This window comes from Lithobates pipiens, unplaced genomic scaffold (assembly GCF_037356315.1).
Source record: "Lithobates pipiens isolate NorthernLeopardFrog02 unplaced genomic scaffold, aLitPip1_a1.2 Scaffold_1, whole genome shotgun sequence".
Lineage (NCBI taxonomy): Eukaryota > Metazoa > Chordata > Amphibia > Anura > Ranidae > Lithobates > Lithobates pipiens.
In genome coordinates, this window is record NW_027507685.1 from 218,234,547 (window position 1) to 218,254,130 (window position 19,584).

The 19,584-nt window shown below is 43.8% G+C and overlaps 1 protein-coding gene across 7 annotated transcripts in view; it reads left to right on the forward strand.

Annotated features, from left to right (window-relative positions):
* The window catches only part of SIPA1L3 (signal induced proliferation associated 1 like 3), a 277,415-nt gene that overhangs the window by 160,340 nt on the left and 97,491 nt on the right, over positions 1 to 19,584 (forward strand). For all 7 annotated transcript variants that reach the window (XM_077482696.1, XM_077482750.1, XM_077482741.1 and 4 more), the window contains exons 3-4: positions 1,725 to 1,819; positions 8,819 to 10,429. In XM_077482696.1, coding sequence (XP_077338822.1) covers positions 9,001 to 10,429 — 1,429 coding nt within the window. In that variant the 5' untranslated portion in view covers positions 1,725 to 1,819; positions 8,819 to 9,000. The remainder of the gene's footprint in view (positions 1 to 1,724; positions 1,820 to 8,818; positions 10,430 to 19,584) is intronic.

Genomic DNA, 19,584 nt, shown 5'->3' on the forward strand with positions numbered 1-19,584 from the left:
TCCACATTTGTTAAGAACCCCCCCCCCCCCCGGGGGATCTATGTACATTGCAAGGATTTAACAAACTTTGTCGCTGATTCTTACCTTTTTTGTTTTTCTGAAGAATTAGCTGTTTGTGTCCATGTGCACAGTAATGCAGGCAATACACGGTCGAATTTCGAACAAATTTTCTTTTCAAAATCAGAAAATTCGTTTTTTTTTGTGATCCAATGATGCCACCATTGATTTTCGAAATTTGGCTGACCAAGCCTTCAATTTCACCTCGTGTTGCTACAGAAAAGAATTTTCTTAGCTGGGAATCTTCTTTTCTCTCCGTAAATTTTCTTTTATCTCCGTACATTTTCTTTTCTTATTACGTTTCTCGCACGATTCTCCCATCATTGATTAGAAAATCGTTCGTTTTTCTAAAAATTTCCAACATGTCCAATTCCTCAAATTTTATTTCCGCACGAAAATCGGCTGTTGCTGCAGCCCACTAATGGTGCGAAATTCATACGAAAATTCTTAGATACGATTTTAGAAAGAAAATTCTTTCGAAATTCGAACCGTGTATGGCCGGCATTAATCTGTGTGGGAGTGGTTTTATAATTATCAATCAGCAACTGCACCTGCGGGGCTCTAAAACTTTTTAGCATTCTCTGCTTCCCTTTACGACAGGACTGTTGTATGACTGTCATCCCACTTTGCCCTTCGGAATCGGTCCTACTTCATCCTTCCATCCAGCTTGAATAACCCACATACGATTTTGCTCCAACTTTGAGATACTGTGCTTTGTCCTTTGACCAATCAAAACAATCCCAGTGTGATATAAATTCCTTTTCCTGCTGCTATAATCACCATGTTGGATGCCACGAGTCAGATTGTTAGGATGAGGATCCGACTTTATTTTCCGACTTCAGTGATGTTGAATTGGCTGAAAACAGACCAAAGTCCACCTAAGACACCAAACACACTGCCACAACCTAAAGGTCGTGCGATTATTTTTTTTGCCGCAGCAATTTCAGGGAATGCCGGTGTAAACTTGCGTTCTATGGACCTCAACTGGCATGAAAGTCAGACCAAATTAGCACAGGGACTACTTTGAAGTCGCACATATATGAATGGTTATCAGTGGAAATCACAGGAAATGACTTGTCATACGACTTTGCAGTCCCAAGTCGCACAAGTGTGAAAGGAGCCTTAAGCTGGCTGTACACTGATCAAAATGTGTCGGTTTAGTAGGACCAGGCAAACTTTCTATCAGTGTGTGGCCATCCCCACTCAACAGAAGTTCATTATTTGATCAATTTATGTTGAAGGGGAATGTTGGAAAATGCTCCTCGATCAGCACCTGCAGCCAATCAGCTGGCTCGTTTTAGTTCAGCCAACTGAAAAAAATAAAAATAACAGTGTATGTCCAGCTTAAGGCTGGGTTCACACCTATGCGAATTGGATGTGGTTTTATCCACATCCTATTCGCATGGTAGGAGAATGTGACTGACTCTCTATGGAGCTGGTTCACATGTCTCTGCTGCGGCTCCGGTGCGTCTTTTGATCTGTTTCAGGTCATAATTCAGCCCAATTTTGGTTGAAATCGGACCTGAAATTGTAAATGGGGATGCACCGGATCCCTGCTGTGAGCCGCATGCCTAACTGTCCTTCTGATGTGTTTCATAAAACTTATTGCAACAATAGAAAGGGTGATTTGCCTTTTAACTAACAAAACAATGTTTTTTCTTTTTCAGACGAGAACTACTTGGCTCAATCATTGCTGCTTACCTGCCTGGCTTGAATATAGAAAGCATTAGCCAAATCATCTCCTTGCTGCCTGCTGACACTGGTGAGTAGTCCTATAGTATATCCTATCAATCTGTGTGTTTTATACAAGTGCAGAGTTAAAGAATAAGTTCACTATTGCAAAATGGTGCATGTTCCACCTGTATTTAGGGTGGAATATGTAATGTGTTGCAGCTCCTGCCTCCTCTCCCCCCTGATCCTTCTCCCTGTGACAGTGGTTGGGGGATCTTCTTCCTGCATCCGCTGTCAGAGTTTAAAAAGCATGGCCAGTTCTGTGAATTAATGAACTACATCTTCCTCCACGGCAGACAGCTTGTAGTTCTCAATGAACTGAGAGGGTGCTGGTGAGTGACCTTGTAGTTCATTGATTCTTCCTGCCATTCAGTAACACTTTGCTTATATGAGGTACAGGCAGACAGCTACCCTGACAGTCTGCAGGAGCCTGAGATTGCACCAGTCATCTGCTGATCATGAAAGAAAAGCAAAGAATCTCATGCCATTTGAATAGGAATGCAGTTTGATTCCTGTCTGAGTCGCATGCACTGCTCCTGTGTGAACAATACACAATACACAATACAGAAATACTCTGGAGCAAATAGTATATAAGGAAGCTTTTCCTTTAGTTTCTTTTCTTTGACAGGCCTTCCCCCTCCACTAAAAATATATCCAATCTCAATGACAGATTTCAATTAAAATTAGGATGTGATGTATGCATCCATTTTCTGCATATCTTTTCACATTTCTGAGAGGTGTTACGTTTCACAAATCTAGTCCCCAAGAGTAGGAGGGATGGGTGATACCCAACGGGAGATTTACTCTTTATTACCACCTTACGTTTCTTTGGTACCAATTTTGGCAGGGATTATTTTGCTTGCCTACCTGTATCAGCAATTGGACATCTAGGTGTGGCACAATCCAATTTCCTCCAGGCATCGGCATCAAGCAGCTCTGTTATCCACTTCCTGACCGCCCACCAATGATTTACTGTGGCAGGCGGCCGTCTGTGCCAGATCACGTATCTAGTACACGGTTTTAGGCACGCCAATGGCCCAATCCCGCTGTGGTCAGGCACAGTGGGAGCCCAGCGGTGGGTACCACAGACTCAATGCCCACCAGTACCCGCAGATTGTACAGTAAACCCTCAGAACGGAGATCTAGCTATGTAAATAAGGCAGATTGTCATTCTGCCAGTAGGAAAGGTGTTGATCCTGTGTTTCTTGATTGCCCCTGATGCTAACCCCGTTCCAGCCACTGTACAGTGACAGTTCATATTTTTTAACACTGGTCCCCAAAAAGTGCCAGTTAGTGTCTGATTTGTCTGCCGCAATATCGCAGTACCACTACAAGTCGCTGATGGCTGCGATTATTACTAAAAAAATAAATATATATATATATATATATATATAGAGTGAGAGAGAGATACATCTATATAGATGTGTGTGTGTGTGTGTGTATATATCTCTATATAGATAGATGTATATCTATAATATATGGAGATGGATATCTAGTTTTATATATAAATCTATATCTCCCATAGTTTGTAGATTCTATAACTTTTGCGCAAACCAATCAGTATACGCTTGGGATTTTTTTTTTACCAAAAGTATGTAGCAGAATACATATTGGCCTAAATTTTTTTTTTTTTTATTGGATATGTATTATAGTAGAAAGTAAAAATTATTGGTTTTGTTTTCCAAAATTGTCCGGTTTCTTTTTTTTTTTTAATAGCCCAAAAAAAAAAATTGCAGAGGTGATAAAATACCACCAAACGAAAGCTCTATTTATGGGGAAAATATGGCATACATTTTATTTGGGTACAGTGTCACACGACCACGCAATGATCGGTTAAAGTAACAGTTATGTATCACAAGAAGATGGTCTGGTCATGAAGAGGGGGGTAAATCTTCTGGAGGTCAGGTGGTTAGACAGCCAAAAAAAATGTATGTATGAAAGGGAAAGGTAAGAACAGTAACGGAAGAGAGAGAGACAAGTTTCCTAACTTACCCAATTGATGGGTTCCCTGGAAAGCGGCGAGGCGGTGGTTGTATGCAGGGCCCAAAGGCAATCATTCTGCCCTCTGGGTATTTTAAGCTACTTTCCTCTTGGCAAACTCATCCACATTGGAGATTTCAAATTGCTGGCAGCAGCTCCGGGCTCCTGTGTGTCATATGGTTGCATTGTTCTTGTTGCCTTAGGCTGCACATTGTTATCTTAATAATGTTCTCGTGTGCGCTCACTTGTGCATTATTCTCTGCAGTTTGCTTGTTTTCTAGGTTCCATTTTGCACATTATAAGCTTTGTAGATCTGGAAAATAGAAAATAAAATTCTCTTCATTTGGAGTAGAATACCCACCACAGGGCTCATTGTTTTCATTTTTGAAGAATTTCTTATTTTATATTATCGCAAACGCAGCAGTAGCTCCAAGTGGCAGAAAGGAGGAAAGTCATTTTCTCCTATGGGAGGTTTAACCCCCTAAACCCCAGAGATGTATATAAAGTCACTGAATGTATTTTCACACTTGTATCTACTGATAACTTAAAGAGGGATTCCGCCAAAAAAAAAATATTAAAAGCCAGAAGCTATAAATACTACAGCTGCTGACTTTTAATAAATGGACACTCACCTGTCCCGGGTTCCAGCGATGCCGGCAGCCAAGGCCGATCGAACGCTCGGGCCTCGGCTGCTGCCGCCGCCATTCTAGGTGAGGGAATCAGGAAGTGAAGCAAATCGGCTTCACTTTCCGGGTTCCCTACTGCGCATGCGCGAGCCGCGCCGCGCAATAGGAAATCTCTGCGCTGTCACTGGGACCCGTGTGTGTCCCAGCAGACAGCGCGGCAGGGCAGGAAATGGCGTAGACTCCCGTGGGAGTCTATGCCCGGAAGTGGGTGAAAATACCTGTCTTTGACAGGTATCTCCACCCCCCTCCCCCCTGAAAGGTGTCAATTGTGACACCGGAGGGGGGGGGGGGGGGTTTCAATCAGCGGAGGTTCCACTTTAGGGTGGAATCCCGCTTTAACTATTGGGTTTGGGGACTATTGGGTTGGGGGGACTAATTAAATGCAACCCTGCCTGTTGTGAGAATGTCTGTCTGCTTTTTAGTGCATCAGATATAATGCTTAGTAAGCAAAATAGAAGGTTTACCTTTATGTCATGCATAATGGCCCGCACACACGATCCGAAAATCGTACGAAAACTGTCATACGAGGAAGCATCGTACGATTTTCGGATCATGTGTACACTACTTTCGAGAGCCGATCACGACAGTTCATCCGTTATTATCCAATCAGACAACATGCATGAAAGTGCATTTCCTCATATGATACCAGATCGTATGATTTTCGTTTAGTCGGTATAGTTGTCGTCCGAAAATACAAATACATTACAACACATGACATCACTTCCAATTTTTTTTTTTTTTGTGGTACAAGAATTTTCGTGACTTTGTTTACCGGTACCTATTCAATTTCTACTTGCGACTATTAAACAAAAAAGTTGGTAAGTCTGTCGTACGATATTCGGATCATGTGTATAGGCCATAAGACCCCTTTCACACTAAGGCAATTTTCAGGTGTTTTCGCGCTAAAAATAACGCCTGAAAAGCGCCTGTCATGCCTCCCCAGTGTGAAAGTCTGAACGCTTTCACTCCGGGGCGCTGCACTTGCAGGACGGGGAAAAAAGTCCTGCAAGCAGCATCTTTGGGGCAGTGTGGGAGCGCTGTATACAGTATTGGAATGAATGGGAAGCGCTGCCGAAGCCCTTTGGAAACGTCGCAACACGGGCTTTTAACCCCTTCTTAACACCTTGGGGGTTAAAAGCTCCCCGCTAGCAGCCAAAAAGCGCAACTTAAACAACAGTAAACCGCCACTTTACTGCTAACGAACCTGCTGCCCCAGTGTGAAAGTAGCCTTAGTTTTCCATTTCATCCATATGTAACATAACCATTTTATATAACGGAGCCCTGTAGTTAAAGCGGAGATCCAGGCTCCTTCTGAAAGAAATAAGTCAGCAGCTATAAATACTGTAGCTGCTGACTTTTAATATTCGGGCACTTACCTGCAGTGTTAATTTTGTCAACCAAAATATTTTCGTACACTAAATGAATACTATTTTAGTCGACCAAAATACGACTTAAACAAATGTTGACTAAAATATGACTGACACTAAAAGGGAATTTTAGTCAAGAGTATGACTAAAACTAAAGTGGAATTTGCCGTCAATATAAACACTGGTCTGTAGTGCATGTACAAACCTCAATACCATAAATAACACATTCGATTTTTCACTCCAGCAGTATAGAATGAGTTTGGAAATGATAGAGAAATACTTAATGCATTGCAACGACACCCATTAGATTTTAGCCACTAAAATGATTTTAGTTGACTAAAATTTACTTTAGATTTTAGTTGACTAAATACAACTAAAACATTTGCAGAAGACTAAAATGGGGCTAAAACTAAAATGGCATTTTTAGTCAAAAGACTAAGACTAAAACAAAATAGAAATTTGCTGCCAAACTTAACGCTGCTTACCTGTCCACGAATCCAGCGGTGTTCTCACCCGAGCCTATTATTTCAATCGACTTTTGGGTGCTGCTGCCGCCGCCAACTGCGCTGCGGGAAGCTGGCAGAAAATAATTGTGGCTTTACAGCCGGTTCCCTACTGCTCATGTGTGAAGAGTGCTGGTCTTTGTAGATGAAGCGGCTGCGAGGGAAGGAGAAGGGGGGACCGGACTTCCGGTTGAGTTTGTCGCAGCAGTGGGAGCGGGTACCTGTCAAAACCAGATTTGGACCATGTTGCATGTTATGTGTAACATAGTCCAAAAGGTGGCGTTAGCCTTAAAGTAGTACAAAAGTTTAAACTCCTGTGTACCATAATACATTCTCTGCACCAAGGTAAAAAATGCTCTATCTCTGTCCTAGCTCCATATCGCCCTTTTCAGCTCGGTCTCCGGCAGCAGCACTGTTCCTCTCACTTTCTGCTTTCATAGGAGACACTGAGAGCACCGTGAGCCATAGCCTTCTGCTGCCAAACCCCTGTAAGGAGTGAGCGAGGGCGTGGCTTAAGGCACTAAGTGTGTCTATGGACACACACAGCCTGGCTCAGAAGGCTCCTTAACACCCCCGGCTTGCTACAAGAGCCACCCAAAGTAGGAAGGAGTGGATGGCATCGGAGGGGGGACTACCAAAAGAGGAGGAAAGGCGACCTTTCTGGGCAGTATTACCTGGTTTAAGAAAATAGCATTTTGTATCACTAAAGTCTGCAAGCCTAAAAATCATTCAAATTTAAGACTCAGACTCTTGTGTAAGCCAAGTAGTGACTGAGTCTCTGTAAATTTATTTAAACCAGCGGCGTTATCCCCTCTATATTCAGCTACTGTGTTTTATGAAGAAGGTAATCTTTCATTGCCATGTATAGGTTATGAATTTGTTCATCCCATTTATAATTTAGGAATGAGACGCATCTTATTATCATTTTAAATTTCTCTAAGACCTATCCCATCATCGTTTATGATTCATGAGCTTCATTCCAGTATCAGTTTTGTTTTATTAAAGAGTCCCGTTCCAGTCTAATTCATGGATTATTAACGAGCCCTGTCTCTGCGTAATTTATGGTTTTAAAGAAAGGCTTCATGGTTATTGTTGTGTTACATATCTTCTGCAGGCAGCTGTCTGTTTGCTTAATGCGATATTGCTCTTTAAAGTGTAACTGCACCTTCAGACTACGATTTAAGTAGAACTGTAAAAAGTTGCAGCTATTTTAAAATAGCCGTTTAATTACTTTGCATGTACATTTCTTGGCTCCCTGAAAATTCAGGGGTGACCAACAGTTTATTTTACATTGTAGCTAATCCACTGGATTTCTGCTAGGAGTATCAACACACCCCCCCCCCCCCCCCCCCAAACAACAGTCTTCAAGAGTAGTGGTCTCTAAACTGCAGCTTGGGGGCTGGATGCAACACCTTCCACTGATGCACTTTACTTTCCACTGATGGAAGACACTATTCCTCCCATTGACCCCAAAAATGCAGATGAAACCCACTGACGCCGATGTTGGGGGCACCATGGCTCACACTGACGCCGATGTTGGGGGCACCATGGCTCCCACTGACGCCGATGTTGGGGGCACCATGGCTCCCACTGACGCCGATGTTGGGGGCACCATGGCTCCCACTGACGCCAATGTTGGGGCACCATGGCTCCCACTGACGCTGATGTTGGGGCACCATGGCTCCCACTGACGCCGATGTTGGGGCACCATGGCTCCCACTGACGCCAATGTTGGGGCACCATGGCTCCCACTGACGCCAATGTTGGGGCACCATGGCTCCCACTGACGCCAATGTTGGGGCACCATGGCTCCCACTGACGCCAATGTTGGGGCACCATGGCTCCCACTGACGCCAATGTTGGGGCACCATGGCTCCCACTGACGCCAATGTTGGGGCACCATGGCTCCCACTGACGCCAATGTTGGGGCACCATTGTGTACTCCCACTGACGCCGATGTTGGGGCACCATTGTGTACTCCCACTGACGCCGATGTTGGGGCACCATTGTGTACTCCCACTGACGCCGATGTTGGGGCACCATTGTGTACTCCCACTGACGCCGATGTTGGGGCACCATTGTGTACTCCCACTGACGCCGATGTTGGGGCACCATTGTGTACTCCCACTGACGCCGATGTTGGGGCACCATTGTGTACTCCCACTGACGCCGATGTTGGGGCACCATTGTGTACTCCCACTGACGCCGATGTTGAGGCACCATTGTGTACTCCCACTGACGCCGATGTTGGGGCACCATTGTGTACTCCCACTGACACCAGGATAATTTCTATTCTCAATAACCACAGTCTGGCCCCCCTAAAGTCTGAAGACCAGTAAACTGGCTCTTTGGTTAGAATGTTTGGAGACCCCTGTCTTAGAGAAACTAATACCAAAATCGGTGTGCATTTTTCTTGACTTAGTTTATGATTTTCTTCATCATTATTATTGCTGTACAACCAAATTAATTGCTGTAAATCGCTTATATTTTTTAGGTACCTCCTGAAATGATCTGCCTTTTCCACTGACATGAATGTGAGCAGAAGTGGCTGTTACGTGAATTCTACTGCCCAAAACATTTCCCATACCAAACCCCAATAATGGTTCTGCACTCTGGCATTACAAAGAACTGTGACACATTTTTGCTCAATGTGGATATTTATGTCTGTATTAGAGCATGACAAGCTACAGATCCTATCAAAATGATGGCGTGGAGTCCGGGGGCACATCCATGAAAGCTAATGATATTGGTCGGGGATCGGACTATTATTCCCAAGGCTACTGGGGACAGAACAGCAATGGCATGCAACATGGTGCAGAGGCTTCCAGGTTCAGCTCCATCACCCCAGCAATGCCAAAAATGGGGGTACGAGCCAGGATCGCTGACTGGCCTCCCAAAAAGGATACCCAGAAAGAGACAATGACTCCTAGCCCATCAAGGGAAATGGAAGGGTCAAAGGATTTCCACCAGCAAAGAAGTTATCCAAATGGACAACATTTTCAAAGCAATGGCGGTTCCCCAAGATTTAGGGCTCTTCACAGGTTGCCAAGAAAAAGGTCCAAAGATGTTGAGTTCCAAGATGGTTGGCCCCTATCACCAAGCAGGACATTTATTACTCTTCGGAACCGAAGCAACAGTGAGACAACACTCAGCGAGTGTGATGTGGATATTTCCATGGAGCCCAGGGGGTCAAAATTCAGCAATGGCATGCCACTGTTCAGAGAGTATGGCAGCACCTCTTCCATCAATGTGCAAGGAGTGTCTGAACAGAGCTTGTATGATATGCTTAAAGAACTCAGAAATGAAAAGCATGACAAAGGCAATGAGTCACCTAGCCGAAGTAGTGGTCATCTCCATGATGACTCCAGCACTGCTTCTAATCTACATTTATTAGGGAGCTCCAGAACAGACCTCCGTAATGGACAGTTTCAGAGAGATGATGGTACCCTAAAGGATAAACAAAAAAAGCGAAACCCCAAAGGGGAATCCAGTGACTCCTCTATATTTCGCAAGCTGAGAAGCAACAAGAGTGAAAACGAGCCTGGAAAGTCATTCATGGAGCCAGACGAAAGCGCAAAGCACTGGATTTGCCCAAAGACACTTGGCCACTATGATGTACAGAGCATGCTGTTTGACCTTAATGAAGTAGCAGCCAACCGGAACTATGTTGCCCAAAGACGCAACACTACAACGGGGGCCTCTGCTGCATCAGCTGTGTCCCTAGCAGTGTCTAAAGCCTTTGGTCTGGGCAACATGGACCCCAAGTTTACCAGCACGGAGGACCTAAACTTTAAGGAGAACCTGGAGCAAGACCCGGGTGACAACAACAGCAATGACCTCCTCCTCAGCTGTCCACATTTTCGAAACGAAACAGGAGGAATGTCTGAACGTAATGTGAGCTTCTCTAGAGCATCAGCGGGTTCCCCAAATGGAAGTGAAGGAGGCTTTCTGGAGCCATCCCTTTCTATGTACTGTACCAATGCCAGCATATCTGTCTTGGAAGTCTCCAAGGAAATACAGAAGACCCAAGGGAGGTTAAAACCATATAGCATTGAGCATGTAGATTTAGGGGCTCGGTATTATCAAGAATATTTCCACGGTAAAGGTAAGAGATGAATGTTTACATATGTTATGTTCTAGAATACAAATTGCATTTTTGAAAATTGTTTTTAATATAAAAATTGCATTTTCCCCCTTAGCAGATGGCAAGTGTAGTCTATTAATCCACAGTGCTGGTTTACTGCTATGCTTTACATACACATACAGCTGAATAGCTGAGGAGATGGTCCTCTCCCCCTGTTTTCCTGGTAAAGATGGATATTCTGGCTGAATGAGCAGTCAGTAAGTGCAGAGCTAGTGCTGGATTTTTTTATTGGATATGCCAGAGGTCTCCGAACGTAATAAACAAAGGGCCAGTTTACAGTCCTTCAGACTCTTGGGGGCAGGACTTTAGTGTGAGCGGGAGGAATAGTACCCCATCGTTGGGGTCAGTGGGAGGAATAGTACCCCTTTGTGTAAGTGGGGAGCAATAGTACCCCTTTGTGTCAGCGGGAAGAATAGTTTCCTATCGGTGTCAGTAGGAGGTATAGTAACCCATCATTGGTGTCAGTGGGAGGTATAGTAACCCATCATTGGTGTCAGTGGGAGGTATAGTAACCCATCATTGGTGTCAGTGGGACGTATAGTAACCCATCATTGGTGTCAGTGGGAGGTATAGTACCCCATCGTCAGTGTCAGTAGGAGGAATTGTACCACAATGTTGGTGTCAGTGGGAGGAATAGTACCCCATCGTTGGTGTCAGTGGGAGGAATAGTACCCCATCGTTGGTGTCAGTGGGAGGAATAGTACCCCATCGTTGGTGTCAGTGGGAGGAATAGTACCCCATCGTTGGTGTCAGTGGGAGGAATAGTACCCCATCGTTGGTGTCAGTGGGAGGAATAGTACCCCATCGTTGGTGTCAGTGGGAGGAATAGTACCCCATCATTGGTGTCAGTGGGAGGAATAGTACCCCATCATTGGTGTCAGTGGGAGGAATAGTACCCCATCATTGGTGTCAGTGGGAGGAATAGTACCCCATCATTGATGTCAGTGGGAGGAATAGTACCCCATCATTGGTGTCAGTGGGAGGAATAGTACCCCATCATTGGTGTCAGTGGGAGGAATAGTACCCCATCATTGGTGTCAGTGGGAGGAATAGTACCCCATCATTGGTGTCAGTGGGAGGAATAGTACCCCATCATTGGTGTCAGTGGGAGGAATAATGCTCAATCATTCGTGTCAGGGGGGTTGAATAATGCTCAGTCATTGGTGTCGGTGGGGGATAGTGTCTTGGATCAGTGAGAGGAACAGTGCCCCAAGGGCCAGATAAAGGCAAGCAAAGGGCCGCAGTTTGGAGACCACTGAGATATACCATTATATACTGAACACAGTACTGAAGCATCATGTTTTAGCCACACTCTGACACCGAAGTCACATTAATGCGGAAACCTTTTCAAAGTTGCTGTGACTTTAAGTCACATAGAACGGAAGAGGTGCCATTGAAATCAGTGGGCTGCAACTTTCAAAGCTGCATGACAAGTCGGACTAGTGTGAACGGAGTCTTGAACCTTACAAAAAATGACCAAAAACGGCTTTAGTTTCCCTTTATATTAATACTCAGGCACTATATTGTGAGGTGAGCTGAAAGGCACCAAAAAGCCCCCAGTTGATTGAGTAACATAGTAGAAGTAGAGCCTTCTTAAAACAAACTATTTCAGGTTTTAATTCCATCACAGATAAAAAAAAATTAAGGGCTTATCCTTCATAGCGGGCAGAGCCATGCACATCATTTCTTTATGCCTCTGTGAAGAAATCTCGCTGCATTAATACTATTATCTAACGCAGGGGTAGACAACCTGGGGCCCTCCAGCTGTTGTGGGACTACATTTGCCATGAGGCATTGCAAGGCTGACAGTTACAATTACTCCCAGAGGCATTATGGGATTTGTAGTTCTGCAACAGCTGGAGGGCCCCAGGTTGCCTACCCCTGATCTAACGGTTCTGAGAATACATTTGGTCTCAAATGGGCATTAAATTAATAATTTGCATGGCTCTACCAATTATTTTATAATAAGGAATAAACCTCTGATTCTTTGGATCTGTGATGGAAGTCAGACCTACAAATACTTTCTGCTGTAAGAAGACTGTACAGTGTTTGTCACTTATTAAAGTTTACTTAACAGTTAAAGTTCCATTCATCCTCCTCCCCCAGCCTCACTATAACAACATTTCTGGTTTTCCCCACCCCACATAGGAGCAGGTACCTTTTTTTCTGACAGGTACCCGCTCACATTTCTGCAGTTCTCACCTAGGTGAGAATTACGTCACCCTCGCCGACCCCCCCACATGCCTGCAGCCTCCTGGGACATGTCACATGTCCCACTTCCCAGGAGGCTGCGGGACGGTCTGACAGCGACGCACAATCTTGTGCATGTGCAGTGGGAGCCAGATGTGCAACAGCATGGCTGCCAATGATCCAAAGCCTGTCGAAGGACCGGCTTCAGTGAGGACAGCGCTGGACTCCTGGTCTGGTAAGTGTCTGTTAAGTCATCGGCTTCAGTATTTGTAAGGCCCCGTTCACACCTGAGCAATTTTCTTTCTCTTTTAAACACTCAACAAGCCGAAACCCATTCATTTCAGCATTTCGGTGGCCCCTGTTCACATCTGAGCGTTCTGTCGCCTGAAGCAAAACGCCTGTCGCTCCAAAAAGTACATTTTTGACCCCGAAGACTTTAATAAAAACGCCTGACTTGAGTGTTTTACTAGTGTTTCTCGGGTGTGAGTGTAAAGTTAACACCCGCCCCCCCCCCCCCCAACGCACATCACAAATGCAGCGCATTTGTCTGTACTGGATCACATGGTTCCAAAGTATCAAGCGATGCAGTTGCAGTGCATGCACTACAGGGGGCATTCCCTCCTGTCCCCTGCAGCTGCCCCTGGCTGGCACGGGGCTAAGCTGTATCACGTGACCGGAGCGGGCTAAAAATAGGTAAGTATATACATTTTTTTTAACATCATCTTTTTTTATTTTTTTTTATTTTAACACGGGTTAATCAGCATAGGTAGCAGGAAGGGGGAGTGGACATTTTTTAGCACCCCCTTCAAATCATTGATTGAAGCGCTGCGTAAACTGTTGGCGCTATATAAATCGTGTATAATAACTGCTTGCCAACCGTATATTATTATTATGCAGGATTTATGTAATGCCAACAGTTTAAGTAGCACTTTACAACATGAGGGCAGACAGTTCAGTTACAATACAATTCAATACAGGAGGAATCTGAGGTCCCTGCTCGTTAGAGCTTACAGTCTAGGAGATCTAGATATACAGTAGCTCTGAGCCAGATCACTTACCTAGTACGTGATCTGACACTTCTGGGGGGGCGTGCGCTGCTGGTAGCCCAGCTGTGCAGTGATTAAACACAGCAGATGTTTGGGCGGCACAGTGGTGTAGTGGTTGGCACTCTCGCCTAGCAGTAAAAAAGGGTTGCTGATTCGAATCCCAACCACGACACATCCTGTCTGGAGTTTGTATGTTCTCCCTGTGCCTGCATGGGTTTCCTCCGTGTACTCCGGTTTCCTCCCACAATCCAAAGACATGCTGGTAGGTTAATTGGCTTCTGCCCAAAAATTGTCCCTAGTATATGAATGAAGACCTTGGATTGTGGACTCCTTGAGAGTAGGGACCGATACACAGGGAGAGGGACAATTGTAGACACTCACTCAGGTTGAACTGGATGGACTGGTGTCTTTATTCAACCGTACTATGTAACTATGTTGATCACTGGGTGCCAGCCAATGGATTGCCACAGGCACCCGGTGATCATCAGGAATTTACACAGGACAGAACCCTGCCCTATCAGCAGGAAAGTAATATATTTACTTTCCCCTCAAATCAGGGAACAAAATTGATTACTTCCCCTAGTAAAGGCACCTCCCACGCACAGTTTATCCTTTGATCACCCTAGATGTTTAATCTCTTCCCAGCCAGTGTCATTAGTACAGTGACAGTGCATATTTTTCACACTGATCACTGTATTAGTGTCACTCATTCCCAAAACGTTAGTGTCCAAATGTCTGCCACAATATCGCAGTCCTGCTATAAGTCACTGATCGCTGCCATTACTAGTATAAAAAAAATGACATAAATAAAAAATCTCAGTATATATCCCGTAGTTTGTAGACGCTATAACGTTTGCGCAAACCAATCAATGTACGCCTGTTAGGGTTTCTTTTAACCAAAAATATGTAGCAGAATATATATTGGCCTAAAGTGATGAAGAAATTCGAATTTTTTTCTTTTTTATTTATGTTTTTGTTCTTTCAATATTGTCAGTTTTTTTTTTTTTGTTTATAGCGCAAAAAATAAAAACAAGGCAGAGGTGATCAAATACCACCAAAAGAAAGCTCTATTTGTGGGGAAATGACAAATTTCATTTGTGTAGAGCGCTGCATGACTGCGCAATTGTCAGTTAAAGTAATGCATTGCCGTATGGCACAAAAATTGGGCTGGTCATGAAGGGGGGCAAATCTTCCAGACGTGAAGTGGTTAAATGAAATTTCACTCTCCCAATCAACATTGATTATTTTGAATCCTCATGCTGCTAGCATTAGTAAATGGATAGGAAAGTATATCATAATTATTTGTTTTAAACTTTTTTACAGTTCTTCAGTTACTTCCTGGTTTCTTGCCTAGGCAAATTATGTCTCATATCCAGGACTTTTTTTTCCCTCAGAGGCAGTGCAGGAACTCCTCCCTTCTGAGTCATCCCTGGTCTCCGCCCCTACCCACCTCTGAGCACCGTCCTTGGTTCCACCTCCCAGTACTGCCCCTTTTGGAGAATACAGAACCGAGTATTTTTTTTGGCGCTAAACAATTGGTATGGAATTTGTTAATGACAAGAAATGCACTAAAATTGATCCCCTGCAGCCAGCAACAATAGACCCTCCCCAGCAACAATAGACCCCCCAAACAATAATAGCCCCCCCCCTCAGCAACAATGGATTCCACCCCAGCAACAGTAGACCCCACACAACAGATCCCCTAAATATCAATAGACCCCCCCCCCCCGAGCAGCAATGTATTCCAACCCAGCAATAATAGACCACACACAACAATAGATCCCCTAAACATCAATAGACCCCCCACAGCAGCAATGGATTCCACCCCAGCAATAATAGACCACACACAACAATAGATCCCCTAAACATCAATAGACCCTCCCCCAAGCAGCAATGTATTCCAACCCAGCAATAATAGACCCCACACAACAATAGATCCCCTAAACATCAATAGACCCTCCCCCAAGCAGCAATATATTCCAACCCAGCAATAATAGACCCCACACAACAATAGGTCCCCTAAACATCAATAGACCCCCCCAAGCAGCAATGGATTCCACCCCAGCATAATAGATCCCCTAAAAATCAATAGACCCCCCCCCCCCCAGCAGCAATGGATTCCTCCCCAGCAATAATAGACCCCACACAACAATAGATCCCCTAAACATCAATAGACCCCCCCCCCCCCCCCCCCCAGCAACAATGAACTTCCACAACAAAATTCCACCACCCAGCAACGTTAGACCCCCCCCCCAGCAGCAACAACAACAGATCTCCCAGCAGCCAGCATCAATAGACCCTCCAGCAGCTAGCTACAGAAATGGTAGGGGGTTGTTTTTCGAAAGAGATTTCTCAGCATAATAAAGCAAGGAGACATGGATGAATGGAGGTGTTTACTTTGCGTATTAAAAATGAAATAGTTTTTGGTTTGTGTTGCTCAGATTCAGTGAAGATCCACTGATGTAACTTTCTTTCTTCTAATATTTCTTGGTATAATGGGAGCACACAGTGCGAATATTACATAAAAGCAGGTGCACCTCCGGACGGACATATGCCGCTTTGCGGAATGCAGCTTCATTAGTCCCTGTAATCAGCTGTTGTGGATTCTAGGACCGCCTGGAGAGCCCGTCACTTGGAATATTAGAAGTCATGTTCCCCCCGTCAGAATTATAACTTTATCCTAATTATCTTCACTTCACTAATGGACCGCTGAGCTGTGTGCAAGCCGATGTTATTAATAGCTTGTTTTATGGGCCAAGACATTATTAAATTTATTGACCCCCCTAACACAGTGATGAAGTTATTGATTAGAGAAGGATGTAAGTAGGATTGCACTCATGGAAGGGGAGGAGGTCTTTCTACACTCCGCGCAGCATGTTTCGTTCCTGTAGATCAGCTGAACGATGTTGACATCCATTTTCTGTATTGTAGATCCAGAACATGGCATGATTGTGTTTAGGACTATTCCTGGAGCTATGTAATAGTTATTTCCTATAACAAGAGCTACAAATAGAAATCATAAGGCCAAAAATAAAGAACATTACGACACATGTGTTATAGCTTGGTGAATTGAGCCGATTATGTGAACTGATGTAAAGGTGTAGAGTTTGTCTGTTTGGCCTAATTAGAATAATGTCCCTTTATTATCGAGCAAGCTTCCTAATAGCTGTGAAGGCATGGGGGACCGTTCCTAATATAGATTTTATGAATACAGCATGTCTCCGGAGAGAAGGATGCCTGTCAGATGTGGTAATTAGCACAGTGTTGGCATTAATTTAGGAAACGACTACAAGAAAATCGCTCTCACCAGCTGGGACTTCGTAATACTGTGCCGTTATATATGTACAAGAGCATCAATCAATCTTCTCCTAAAAGGATTTATTTACCTGAAACTAATCTTTCATTTTGTTGGTAGATGCCTACTAGTTTCTTGTATTTCTGAGGGATTCCCTCGAAGTGCCTGGCTTTAATCACCTTGCCTAGGTTGTCTCATTGCTCGTGCTGCATTCTCTGCAAATTAAAGTAAATTAAACACCCAAAAAGTAGAGTAATGTGCGTACACACGACCGGACTTTCCGGCAGACCTAGAAATAGAACATCTTTCAAATTTGTCAGACGGACTCAATCCCTATCGGGAAAACCGTTCATCTGTATGCTGGTCCGACGGACCAAATACAACGCAAGGGACGCTATTGGATACTGGCTATTGAACTTGCTTTTTTAGTCCCGTCTTACGTCATCGCTTTCAAAACGAACAGACTTTTTAACAGACTTAGTCCGTTCATGTGTGACCAAGTCCGTTTGTTCAGAAAGTCCATCGGAACTCTGCCGAAAGTCCATCGGACCTAGTCTGCTGGAAAGTCCGGTCGTGTGTACGCGGCATGAGGGTTAATGGTGCATTAAAGTGTTTACTAAACCCACAACAGTAAAATCAGTCTGTACATGCAGTAAAGCATGCTTATTATACTCACTGTGGAACCTAAGGGGTTAATAATCTGCATTGTGTAAAAAGGCTGTTTGATCCTGTATGTACAGATCCTCCCCTTCTCCTGTCCCCAATCTGTCTGCTGACAGAGCCTTGGGGACAAGCTGCACATGCTCATTTTATTGCTAGAGAGTTGTTGTTTTTCTTTTTTTGTTTTGTTTTTTCCTTGGGAGGGTGCATGTGATCAGCACAGGGCATATCGGCACTTTCCAGACAGAAGGTCAGGGGTCATGCAGCCTCATAGGACAGTCAGAGGAGAATATAAACTCCTCCTACAAGCTTTAACCAGACACGTTTGCCAGCAGCGGTGTACATGAGGCCTAACCATGTTAGATAACTGTGGGGAGGTCCAAGGCCAGGTATACTTAGTATATTGCTATATCCAAAAATGCAGATATTTGGCTAATAAAAATTGGCATTACAGTAAAACCTTGGTTTGAGAGCGTTTTGCAAGGCAAACAAAACTTAATACATTTTGACTTGATATATAAGCGATGTCTTGATATAAGAGTAGCGTCTATCACAGCTGAGTATAAAAGAGAAGACCATAAAATGTCCATCCACAAATGGAAGCCTCCACAAGTGGATTAGAAGCAAAATCCATCAGGAGCCACAGAGTATAAAAGAGAAGAGAGGTGTCTCTAAGTGTAGCAATATGGTTACATTTAATGAAGGTCCAACATTTAGCAACATATTGCTACACTTAGAGGCGCCTCTATTCTCTTTTATACTCTGGAGCTCCTGCTGGATTTGGTTCTAATCCCCTTGTGGAGGCTTCCATTTGTGGATGGACATTTTATGGTTACACAACCTATCACATTGCTATAATCTTTTTATATGGACTATAAACTGAAGGATTATGATAAATGATTGTGGAACGAATCATTTGAGTTTCCATTATTTCTTAAGGGGAAATTCGCTTTGATATACAAGTGCTTTGGATTACAAGCATGTTTCTGGAACGAATTATGCTCACAATCCAAGGTTTTACTGTACGTTCTATTTGGAGACAGCTTCAGTCATTTTTCCAAGAGGACTTGGTTGATAAACAAGAAAAGTTGGCACACAAATTACGCTTTTTAGCTATAGTGAAATTTTTTTTTTCTTAGATGTTCAGGGTTCCTGTTTAACCTTCTTGCATATATTCAGAGGTGAAATGTGACTTTTGGGTGAGCTGACCATTTATTAGGGCTACATCTTTTTTTTCTCATTATTTTATGTTTTTTGCTCCACGTTCCTGTACTACTTACCCTCTACATCAGTACATTGATCCTTTAATGGATCTCCATATCTTCTGGCATGTTGACAGTTGGAAGAGTCCCCATCATATTCATCCCCTGAGGTCGGCCACATCTCTGGGTTGTACTGTTATTTATTTGACGGCAACCTTCACACATCCCCATAGCCAACATACCAAGACCTACAAGGCATTGATTGCCTAATGGATTGCCTTTGATAATATTGGTGCAGCCTCCCGAATAGCCGCACTGTACACCACCATGGATCGCTTAGCAGATTATATTTAAGACCTTGACCTGATTTTCTCTTAAGGAAAAACGTATAATTAGTTTTCTTTTCCAATTAGCATGTTGACACCTTTTAACAAACGACTATAACTATTAGTAAGCCTGGCCTTGTCTCCTAGATTTTTATGGGCTCTGAATCAGAATGTTGAGATATGACTGGTTTCTTTGGTCGTTAAAGAGGATTTTGGAAAACAAAGGAAAACCCATTGATGATTTAAACACATTTCTGTTGTAGCACAGGGGGCAAGGTTTTATTGCTTTTACAGCGAGTCTTGAAATCATCATTGGGACCCCCCATACAGCTGTTTGCAGTACTTAGTGGAATGATATACAGCAATTAAGACGAAGTGAAGAAAGCCAATTGTAAAT